Genomic DNA, 13,293 nt, shown 5'->3' with positions numbered 1-13,293 from the left:
AATGATTTTAATACTAATTATTAAAAAAGATCTTAAAACGTTTGCAATTAATATTATTTAATTATTTTTTAAACTAAAATAGTAGTAATTCAATCTTATTAAAACATTCTCAATTACTATCATCTAATTATTTTTAAATTTTAAAACGCTAAATAGAATATATAGTAATTGCACATTTAAATAGTAAATCTTAAAACATTCACAATGAATATTATTTAATCATTTTTTAATGCTTAAATAAGAGGAATTGATTGTTACTAATAATATAATGAGTTATAGTATTACAATTATTAAGGAAAAATATATTAATATTCTACCTCGCTTAAAAAATAATAGACGGTGAATTTAGTTTAAAATAATCATTTGTAATACTAATTATTTAAATAGATCTTAAAATATTTTTAATTAATATTATTTAATTATTTTTAAAACTCGAATAGTAGGAATTCAATCTTATTAAAACATTCTCAATTAATATCATCTAATCATTTTTTAATTTTAAAACGCTAAATAGGTTATGTCGTAATTATACATTTAGATAGTAGATCTTAAAATGTGTTCAATTCTTATCGGATGAATCTATTGTTACTATTAATAGAATCAATTATGATATTAATATTAATAAGGAAATTTGTTCATAGAATTAATCTATTGTTACTATTAATAGAATAAGTCATGATATTAAAATTAAATAATTAAATAATTAAATGATATTCTATTTCGCTTAAAAAATAGACAATGAATTTATTTCAAAATAATCATTTTTAATACTAATTATTTAAAAAGATCTTAAAACATTTTCAATTAATACTCTTTATTATTTTTAAAACTGAAATAGTAGGAATTCAATCTTATTAAAAAATTCTCAATTAATATCATCTAATTATTTTTTAAATTTTAAAACATTAAATAGGCTATGTCGTAATTACACATTTAGATAGTAGATCTTAAAACGTTCTCAATTAATATCATTTAATCATTTTTTAAAACATAAGTAGGAGAAATCTTTTGTTACTATTAATAGAATGAGTTATGATATTACAATTAATAAGTAAATTTGTGGATATTATTTCAAAATAATCATTTTTATTAGTAATTATTTAAAAGATCTTAAAACATTTTCAATTAATATTATTTAATTATTTTTAAAACTGAAATAGTATGAATTCAATCTAATCAAAATATTCTTGATTAATATCATCTAATCATTTTAATACTAATTATTTAAATATGTTTTAAAACGTTCTCAAATAATATTTTGAATTATTTTTATAACTTAAATAGTATGAATTCAATCTTATTAAAACATTCTCACTAAATATCATCTAATCATTTTTTAAATTTTAAAATGTCACATGGAATAAGTAGGAATTACGCATTTAAATGGTAGATGTTAAAACTTTCTCAATAAATAGCATTTAATCATTTTAAAACTTAAATAGTATGAATCTATTATTATTATTAATAGAATGAACTATGATATTATTATTAATAAAGACTTTTTTTGGTATTCTATTTCACTTAAAAAATAATAGTTTAATAATAATTATTTAAATAGATCTTAAAGTTTTCTAAATTAATATTAGTTAATTATTTTTAAAACTTAAATAGTAGGAATTCAATCTTATTAAAATATTCTCAATTAATATCAATTATCTTTTTTCAAATTTTAAAATACTAAATATAACGCATTTAATTAGTTGATTTTAAAACATTCTCAAATAATATCATTTTTTAAAACTTAAATAGTAGGAATTCATTATTATTATTAATAGAATGAGATATGATATCACAATTTATAATGAATTCTATAGATATTCTACATTGTTGTTTGAAAAATGATAAACAATAAATTTATTTCGAAAGAATCATTTGTAATATTGTTAATTATTTAAATAGATCTTAAAATGTTCTCGAATAATAGTATTTAATTATTTTTAAAACTTAAATAGTAGAATTCAATCCTATTACTAATAAATGAGCTATGATATCATAAATGAGCTAAAAATAATAATATTATATCCATTATATGATTATTTTTTATTATTATTGCAACTATGTATATTAATACTTTTTTATATTTTTATTTATGAATTTGTTCATATCACAAAGAAAAGAGAGAATTGCCTAAATGAGTAATATTTTTTAGAATTAATTTTATTTTGATAATAAAAGAGTTACATTTGTCTAAAATTTATTTATGGCTTAAAAATAATATATTTGATTTGATTTGATTTGATTTGACTCTGATAATGAATGAATTTATTTTATATTTATTTTTGATTTCTTAATTTCACGTTATATTCATTATGGATATAAATTTCACACAATGCTCATCATGTATATATTTTTTGATAAAGAATTGTGTTTAGTTTTTTCAAAGCATGTTGAAAAGTTCACTAAAATATAACATAATAGAGGTTGACACTGTTATTTAAACTTATGTATTTTTATTTTCTCATTTGGGTTTGTTTCAAAATGTTATCTTTTATTTTGTGTGAGAAATATAATTAATGTCGTTCATTGAAGTTCAATAATTTTATTGATAAAAATGTAATCATTTTATAAAATTGGACTTGCATCAGTAATATTGGTGAAACATGTGATCTTAATAATGCGAATGTAGGAGTAACATGTGTGTTTTAACTATACAAATGTGCAATTAATATATGTATTCTTAGCAATGTGAATGTACGAGTAACATATGTGTGAATCATTCAAATGTATGAGTCACATGTTTGTTCTTAACAATATGAATACACAGGTAACATGTATGTTCTTAATCATATAAATGCACATGCAATATGTACATTTTTAACCATGTGACAAAAATTACGGTCCATGCAAATGCACGGGTAACTTGCTAGTTATTTTAGTAAATCTAACCACAAATTGAAATATAGAAGCATATGGTATTTCAGGCTCTAGGCCCACCTTAGGTAGTGACATCCAGTCATCCAGCATTACATCATTCCATAAAATAAAGGAAATAAAATATAAAAAATTAAATTAAATAAAAAATATGAATCATGAAAAAACCTTTCTTATTGGAGCATATGTTTTGTTCTAAAAAAATATGTCATATTATATATATAACTGTGTCAAAAAATACTTAATTGTCACATTTTATTCAACTATATTTTTTCAATCAATCACAAATAACATATGAGTGACATATTTTGTGATAACATTTGTGTTCCCCAAGAAAATATGATGTGGTTTAAAGGTACATGGTTCTCTTTATCAATGATATCAAAATCGGACCGTACCGGCCGGTTCAACTGGAAAACCGGTGAATCGGCCAAGTATCAAAGCCAGTCAAAACTGGTTAAAACCGGTGAACCAGCCGGTATTTAACTAAACCGACCGATTTATACATATATATTTTTTTTTTAAACTTAACAATGTGACCCATCTTTCCAACTCTTCTTCAACACTTCAAGACACATGCTTCTACACATTTTGGTTCCTAACATTCGTGTGTAATCTCAGTGACATTCGTGTAATCTTGGAGTTCTATCTAAAGATAGGATTTGGTGCAAAAATATAATAACGATATAAGACAACTTTGACTCTTTGGTGTTAAATGTTAAAACTCCAAATTTATTTGTTTTGGAGAGTGGGTTATGAACTTGTGTCATTTATTTATATTTTGTGATTGTTAACTAATACTTTTGGATTGATATATGTTTTGTAATTTAGATTTTTAATTTGTTAAAGATTTAAAGTTGTTTGTTTATGTGAATTTTGAGTAGATTATAAACATGACTTATAAATTTGAGTATCTACCTATTTGGAATTTTTTTGTTATAGGTTTTTATATATATATAAAAATATAAGTAGGTATGTCTGGTTTAACCGCTATGCGATTTAATTACTGAACCACCGGTTGAACCATTGTATCACTCTGACCAATTTGATAACCGGTACGGTTTTAATAACATTGTTCTTTATAGCATCTCATACAAATTTTATTCTTATTTGGTTCGAATGTATTATTTTATAATTTATTACATATCATCATAAATTAAGAAAAACATTTAATTTTTCTACAAATATCATTTTTATTCTTATTTGTGATCCACAACTTCATTGTACTTTTATATTTTATAATAACAAATGATTTCTCTCTCATTCAACCTTTGTACCTACATTAACAAATGAAAGGAAAAACATTTTTATTTCAATAAAAATGATTTAAGAATGGATGGAGGAAGATGCTCTTATTATCAAACATTTTGTGTTGATGATGGGAGGAGTGGCTGAGTAAGTGATGATTTGTCATGGCTTGCAGGTCTAAGGATGCTACGTTCTGCAATTGCAAGTTGTTTCATTGCAAATTTCTTCTCTTCACTCCTACCCCGTAAGACTAGGTACAGTCCCACTACAACCAACACTGCCCCAATGAGCCTATAAAATCAAGAAATACATCCAGCCACATGGCAAGAACCAAATTAGAAGGAATATATATTTAAATAACAGAGTAAAAAAAAAGCAACAATTTTAGTTAAATGAGTTAAGCAGTTTGTAGACTAATTAACCATGCGTTAGAATTTTAAGAAAATTTAAAAAATAATAATTTGAGAATACAAGAGAGACTAATATGGGACACATCTGTTGTATACTACTCAATATGTCAGTGATTATGATTGGTTGAAAAAATATATTTAAATTAAATTTTAATAACTAATTATTTTTCCGACCAATTATAAATAATAATACATGAAATTGTACATTATTTTGGGACAGTAGATATTTACTCGAATAATACATAGAAATAGCATGGTAAAATGATGAATGGGGTATTAACTAATTAAGTGACTACCAATTTCTCAAGGTAAGAGTACATCTTATCTATCATTTCTAAGAAAATCCAATAGTTTAAATTAATGAGTAAATCTAAGCCATTAAATTTTCATATAACTGATAGCTACGGTATGTGATAAAAATTTTAAACTTACTTTAGAGTAAGTGAATCTCTCTATATAAAGTAGCACATAAAATACTTATCTATCAAAGCAGTTAAACATTGAAAATAAAACTAATGTGTGTGTTATATTTATTTTTTAAGGGGTATCTCTCTTATTTTTCACTATATTTCTCAGAATTTTTTTCACTTTACCTCAGTATTAAACAATCAAAATGAAAATTAGCAAGGTAATTAAGGGACTAACCCTCCCAAGTGGAATTCTTCGCCTAAAGCAAGTGAAGCAAAAAGTGCAACAACGAAAGTCTGTACAGGCTGAAACATAGCGACGAATACAGGACCACTTCGGTCAATGCACCATATCTGTACAGTAAAGGCAATTCCTGATATCACCACTCCCTGCAATATTTATATATTAAACATTAAAATATATCAACTTTATATATTACAAGTGTGTACATATACTTCTGTCGGTCAATATTGCATGGTAGTACGTATTTAATTTTTATATATTTATTTTTTATAATTAGAATATATTTGTTATATTCGGTGTACTTTATATTATATTTTTGTGTGTTTATGATAATGTTTAGTTTAAGGTAAGAGATATGATTAATAATGTGTCGGTGGTGGTTAATTTGAATTATATAAATTTTTTTTTGTAAAAATTAAATATTGTGAAGGACAAAGCAAGAAATAGAAATTACACCATGGTGGAAGTTACATCATGTTTTGTACATAAATGTCACAACTCAAACTCCACTAGATTATAAAAAATGATAAAATCTATATAACAGTTTTTTATATATCATTAGACTATTATTTACTATTCATTTTTAATCAACATTGACCTTTCAAAAAAAGTAAAAAATAATATAAATAAATGATAAATAATATATTGAATGCATAAAATTATTTATACTAACGATGCATAAATATTACACTAAAAAAATTACATGATTTTTTTGTTGAGAAAGTGACTAGCTCTATTCAGTTACATTTCGTATCATCTTAGCAGGTGAGCAGGACCCGACCTACCCACTCATCTAGTTTGGTCCAATCTTACCCACTCATCAGACCCAAATAGGGTCGAGTCTCATTGGGTCTAGGTCAGATTTGATTTCAAAAATTAGACCTAGAAAATATTTAGAGCCGAATAGGAGGATAAACACGCCGCTACCTGTCTCGTCTCATGGTTACTCATTTATCATTGGTTCTCTCATTTTTTTATTATATATATATATGATTAAGAATATATATATATATATATATATATATATTCAACATGCATTATATTTAATAGGGTCTAGATTTGAGTTCGAATGTTGTCTCAATCGATATTTAGGGTCAAATTAATTTTGGGTCTAAAATCAAATCTAGGTTCAAAAAATAACTCTACCAACATTTCCCTTACCAGGCCCATGCTACACTATATTCTTGATGAGAACATATAAAGTAGTTACTAACCCCGTATAAAATTGTCAAAGCTTCTTGAGCAGAGTGAAAAACCCAAGCCTTTGCATCTCTTTCAAAGATCAAAGCAATAAGAAGAAATTGCAAGAGTCCAAAGAAAAAAGTGTAGGAAGTGACAGAGAGGCGAGCAGGGAATTTTTTAAGGAGAGGTGTTTGAAACACAAGCCAACCAGCCCAAGACAAGCAATGTCCTATGAGGTAGAAGCAACCAAGGATCCAGTTCTTTTCCTTTGCATCTCCAACTGAGACTGACCCAAAATCAAATACTTGTGGTGTTGTAATTGTTGTGATGATGCTGTTAAGTAGTGGTTTAGTTGGACTATATATTGTTGGACCCTTGTAAAATGTAATCACTGTAGCCCCAGCTACACAGAATATGGTTCCTGCTACCTTAGCCACCCCATCTTTTCTCTTCAGCTTCACTTGCTCTATCCTGAAATTGCATAACCAATTATTCACCAAATAATACACATTATTAATAAAAATATATATTGTATATTGTTGGTGTACAATTATGATCCACAACTGTAATTGAAGGCTCAACAATTATGGATTATGTAGTTTGTGGAAGTGCATCACGATCACAATTATAATTGGCGAGTGACTTGGTTCATCAGACTCACACTTAATATGGTTTTGAAAGAGGTGTATGTAGTCTTACATTTATAAGCAAATAATATTTTTAAAATTTGGACTCATGAATTCATGTATTGATCACATATTTTCTAGTGATAGTCCATAAACATAGCAAATGTGACAACAACAACAATATGAAAGCTTAATTATATATATATATATATATATATATATGGAGTCACTAACGTGAAAATAATATTTTAGTGTTATAAATAAGAATATTTAATATGGACGGTTAGATTTTATTTGAATGTTTAAGATTAAAATATATATGCACATGACTATAATATAACCAATAATTAACTTTTAATCTTAATCATTCATGTATAGTTGTAAGGCTTATATTTATTATTTTTCAAAGTTTTTATATAAAAAATGTGAGAGCAATAAACTTGGATTTACAACCATGCATGACTATTATTAAAAGTTAGTTATCGGTATCGATAACAGACTCACTTAAAAAATAATCTCTATTTATCTTTTAATCTTAATTATTCAATAAATATATATATATATATATATCCACATATGAACAATGATAATTATTTTATTAATTAGTTAAGGGCTCGCCTGAGTATGACTGCCATGAGAAATGTAATGGCTGGGACGGAGTTTTGTATTGCTGATACGAAGGTAGGGGATGTGTTCTCCAACCCAAGCAAGTATAAACCTTGATTTGCTGTAACCCTGGTTAAGCAACATTATTATTAACATAAGACCATCCTAAATTTGAAATATAGTTTTTATTTTGTTTTCTTTTGACCTTCTCTAATTAAATTTTTACATGGCTTGAGAATTAGACATACATACCCGACAAGTGCTAGAAGAAAGAACTGGCCGAGGAAGTTTAAAGTAATCGCTGGCCTCTCCTTCCTGAATATAAAGGAAAGGAAACAAATTAAGGAACAAGTCCTTGTTGAGGTAAACACATTCATAATAATTTTTGTATGATATGTAAAACTTTATTAAAGAGACAAGATAAAAAATTACTTCAGTCAAAACAGAGTAATAGTACAACCAAATAAGATTGGGGTAGCAATAAGATATATACATATCTGCTGTCTCACTCTTTTGTGTCACTCTATGTGTCAAGAGATATGATTAACCAAAAAAATATTTAATAATTATTATTTTAACTTAAATAATTTTGTTTCAACCAATAAGAATTTATGGTAAGATACACCTCTCCTACATAAACCCTCAACAAAAATCACAGAAATACAAACCCAAAACCCATACAAAATAAGACTAAAACTAACAATAACACTTCAAGCTTAAGATTAGATTAGAAGTCCATCTAAACCAAAACATATTAGCCAGTTTATGTTTTCTTTTGATTTATATCTATGACTTGAACTTAATATTATCCACAAACATACAAGCTTCCTTATTGTTAAAAACAATGACATTCCTACAGTTCCAAAGAGATAAAATTCCAACCATCCAAATCATATAATAAACTTATGTCAAAATTATCACTTTAATTTGGGGGGAAGACCACTTCTAGTCTCAACCACCAATAGATGAGCTACAAAGTTCCATAAAAAAATGACAAGAGAAAAACAAATGATCTATAGTATCTTGATGGTCATTGCATCAAAAACACAAAAAGCCATTATTGTCAATACTAACACCTTTTTTAGCTAACTGCTCCTTAGAAGGAAGTCCATCTAACATGATCCTCCATGCAAGCATCTAAGTTTTCAAAGGTGTCATACACTTCCACATGAAGCGCCACATTTTTAGGTCCTCTGTTCTTGTGTTACCCTTTTTCCAAATAACTTTATAAGTCAATTTAACCGTATAAGTCTTTCACACATCATTGGTCCAAATTTAATGATCCTCTTCCTACTTCTTAATAACAAGAAGGCTAATGACCTTTAGGAGTTCCTCAATCAAAAGTTTTTTCACTCATAAAGATCTCTCTTCCTAGGGATTTGTCAATTCCAAACGCCATGTACGCAGTGTCCCAACTAAGAAACCAAAGCTTCTTTGTCCATGGTCAAATTGAAAAGTCTCTCAAATGAGTATTTCAAAGGTCTATCATCCACCCAAAAATCAACCTAGAATCTAGTGTTTTTTATGTCCCCGCCACTTTTCTAAAATGACAATCCATCCTTCTTGTGTATAATTTAATCCACTTATCACTCTCTTCAAATATCTCCATCAAAGTCCATCCAGAGACTCACCTGCTTCCCTAAAACCAAGCTCATCAATATCCTACACTATATACTTAGATTTTAATATCTTAATCCAAAGAGAATTTGTTTTAATTAAACAACGCCATATACATTTACCCAATTAATTAATTACTGCCAATTGGAAGTTAAAAATTATAAAATAGTTTAACTACCCTATGTCAATTTATATACATAATATAAAAGCATATTGTTGGGTATATTAGTTGGTTAAAGGAGAACTAACTTTTCCAAGAAGTAGGCAAAAGGAAGGAGTAGAACAAGAGCAATGAGGTTCCTATAGACTGGGAAAACGAATTTGTTGACGCCCATGTTAAGGGCATTTCGAGATAGCACATGAAATCCAGCAAAGCAAAACTGTGTGAGCAACATGGCCACATGCAGTTGAAACCGTTCGGGCACGAAGCACCACATTCTCCTAGAAGAATCAGACATATTGGAGAATGAACAAGAGACTATGAACTTTGACCACAAAAATTGAGGCCTAGCTAGTCTTAGTAAAAGAAGTGAAGGAAAGAAATTCTTGTTGAAGATGATAGGCCATCATATGGGATATAAATACACTGACGAGTGAGTGAGAAAAGAAAATTGAGTTTTCCTTGTAATGATAAGTAATGATAAAAATGAATTGTGGTTGACTCAGCACTCTCTAGGGATTGAGTATTCCTCCTAATCATATGGCTCATCAATTTGAATAGTAAATATTATACACATCAATATTATGAAATTTGAGCTAGACACTGAACAGAAATATATCTCATATTAGGTTAAACTGGTTTAAGTGTTTAAACTGTTTGGTTGAATTTGATGATTTCATATATAATTTATCATTTTCTATCTATAAATATATAGTTATATATAAATACAAAATAATTATATTGAAATAACATCTTTCCGTCTTTTTTGGACCAGAGTAAAACGAAACATGAGAGTAATATTCTATTTTTTAAAATTTTAAGTAAACCGTCTAGTTCAATTCCCAGGTTATTGCGGTTCAACCGGGTTTAACATGGTTGGACCGAAATTTCTCCGGTTCAAAGTGGTTCAACTCCTCATTTGGTTAAGACTACAAACAAGAGCAATTTTCAGGTCCGGTTAGTTGTCAAACCTGTCGAACTATCCAATTTAGTCTGATTATCACATCACTAATACACATACATTTATTTATATATATTATGTTTTTGTATATAAAGAGAATTAAGTTTGAAATTTCTTTATATCAAAATTTAATATATATATATATATATATATATATATAACATAAAATAACTACTCATGAAATATTTTATGTTTCCTTATTTAATCTTTTATAACTGCTAATTTTATATTTATCTATACTAATATTAATAAACATAAAATAATTATTCATCAAATATTTTATGTTTCCTTATTTTATCTTTTATAACTTTTAATTTCATGTTTATCTACACTAATATACAATAAACATAAAATAACTGCCTATTAAGCATTTTATGTTTCCATATTTTATCTTTATAACTTCTAATTTCATATTTATATAAATTATCATCAAATCAATATACATTAATATTTCTATACTACTTAATAAATTGATAACATAAAATAACTATTCATAAAGTATTTTATGTTTCCTATTTAATATTTTATAACTCCTAATTTCATGTTTATCTATATTAATCTTTATAACTTCTAATTTCATGTTTCTAAATATTATATTTCTCTTAATGTAAATTAATGCTTCCTTTTTAATTACCACATCAATTTCTAAGCCTCCCATTTTCAAACTGATGTGGCTTTTTTTTCAATGGATAAGTAAATTATATTGATTATGACAAAAAATTTGAAATGTGGATAAATTACTTAGTCATAACAATGTGCTTTCATTTTTAACTTCCAGCATATATAGCATGATAGTTTTCTTAAATAGTATAATATGAAGATGATACATTCTATATATAAAAAATAAGAATGCAGGTGACCGGCATGGAGTACCAATCGACGCGCAACTTTTATATAAAAGGTATATGTATTATAAAATATTTCTAACAATTTGTATTATATATATATATAGATTATGTATATTAGTGTTTATATATATAGTATGTATATATATGATATAAAATTTAATTTGTATAAATTTATATGTATATATATATATATATGTGTGTGTGATTGAGTCAACTCATAAATCTAAAGATTTAAACTATAATAGTTTAAGTTTAACTCGTTTATCTAAAGAGTTCAGTTTTTAGGTCAAGTTCAACTCGTTTAATTCATAAATTAACTTTTTTAAATTAAATTCAAATTTGATTCCACATAAATATCAAGTTCTTCAAATTGGGAATCCTATATTATAATTATTTTCCATAGAAGATAATCTTATTTGGAATATATATTTAGTATGGTAAAAGTGGTAATTCTATCAATGAAATATTTCCATATAAGAATCAAAGTTAAATTCTTACCTATAAAAAATATACACATATGCATTGAATTGCTCACATAAAATAAGAATTTTATTTATATACACATTTTTATTATTCATTTGTATTATTTATATTTAATACTTAATAATAATTAGATATAAATATTGAATAATGTAATGATAATGTTAATAATTCTTAGATGCATACGTTTTTTTCCTTTATAAAAGAAAAAGGAGAGAATGGAAAGAATAGGCCATGGCTCACAATTACCTTAAAAAGACATTTTGTTGGTAGCCTTCAAATGTTTTTTTCTTGTATCCACATTCTTTCTTATTCCACTTTACCGTACTTTGTAGACAAGACAACCTCTACCGTACTTGTCCTTGGCCCAAAAATAATAATTGAAAAACAAGGATAAGAAATTAAAAATGAGTAAATTTTATTGATAAAATGAAGATATAAAATTTGTTATTTTCAACTAAATCATTTTCAATAAAAAACATATTTATTTATCAATCTTTCTCTTCAACCTTAAGAGTTGATGTTAAGAAAATCAAATAACTTATGTTGTTACTAATTGATTAATTAATTAATAAGCCTACTGAACTAATCGAGTTGTTTGAGCCTATAATATTGGAATAAGACTTATCTTCATTACTAGATATGACAATTATATAGAAAATCATAGAAAAATCAAAGGATAATGACATTTGTATTCTTTATTTTACATTAAAATTATTTTTTTATCCAATAGAATTGTCCCTTCTAATAATAGAAAGAAGTCTAACTCACAATACTACATTTAACGATTTCTGCTTTGAAGCCAGACCATGATAATTAAGCTATGACCAAATCGGCATCCAATGACGAATTAGGACCCAGAGTCCGGAGGTGCAAATTGTAATAAATGCAATACTACTGAATTCAATTAGACTACCTGGTCCAACCTAGAATGGACACCGAACTGGTTCAATTTGCTCAATTGATCGGCTATGAACTAAAAGTGGTATGAATCAGTTCGACTTAACTATTTTGCTCATAAAATCGGTAACTCGACCTATCTAACCAGTCTTATCGCCTTAATCAATCATTTTTAAAAATAATATCAATACGACGTCTTGTGAGGGGGGAAAATCTTCTGCTTTTTTGTGTGGTTATGTTTGTCATTATTGGAAGTTCACTTGTCATTTTTTAGCTTACATTGTAACAAAACTTAATTTTTTTAAATTATGTTTAAAATTATTTAACCGTCTTTGTTGGAGTCAAATTGTAAAAACACTATATTATTTGGCAATGCTTTCAACTTATTTGTAACATTGTATTATCACAAAATGCTTTTTATTTGTTTTCAATTAAGTATTTGTGTAATAACAATATTTCTAAACTGAAATATAAAATTATTAAATAATGTTAGGTAATTTATAAAACTGATAATTTTTTAAGGTAAATCGATTTAACTACTCTAATAAGTGACTTTCTAATTTCATCATTGACTCTATAGTGGTTGAGTTGATGACTTATTAAAGTAAAATAATATTGATTAAGTGATATAAAATTTTATGTAACAACTAAGAAATTTTGATACAATTTTATATTATTAAAAGATGCAACAAATATTAACAATAAGTATATTATGGGGAGGAAAATAATTCGA

General features: G+C 26.2%; 1 protein-coding gene across 1 annotated transcript; it reads right to left on the bottom strand.

Annotated features, from left to right (window-relative positions):
- Positions 4,168-9,710, bottom strand: LOC109357849 (protein WALLS ARE THIN 1-like). Its single transcript, XM_019601903.1, has 6 exons — positions 9,461-9,710; positions 7,847-7,909; positions 7,607-7,723; positions 6,395-6,833; positions 5,175-5,326; positions 4,168-4,410 (listed from the first exon to the last, which is right to left on the bottom strand). The coding sequence occupies exons 1-6, from the start codon at positions 9,667-9,669 to the stop codon at positions 4,230-4,232; spliced, it is 1,161 nt and encodes a 386-aa protein (XP_019457448.1). The 5' UTR covers positions 9,670-9,710; the 3' UTR covers positions 4,168-4,229.

Source organism: Lupinus angustifolius, chromosome LG10 (assembly GCF_001865875.1).
Source record: "Lupinus angustifolius cultivar Tanjil chromosome LG10, LupAngTanjil_v1.0, whole genome shotgun sequence".
Classification (NCBI taxonomy): Eukaryota; Viridiplantae; Streptophyta; class Magnoliopsida; order Fabales; family Fabaceae; genus Lupinus; species Lupinus angustifolius.
The sequence above is the reverse complement of the archived record's forward strand: the minus strand, read 5'-3'. Positions and strand labels throughout refer to the sequence as shown.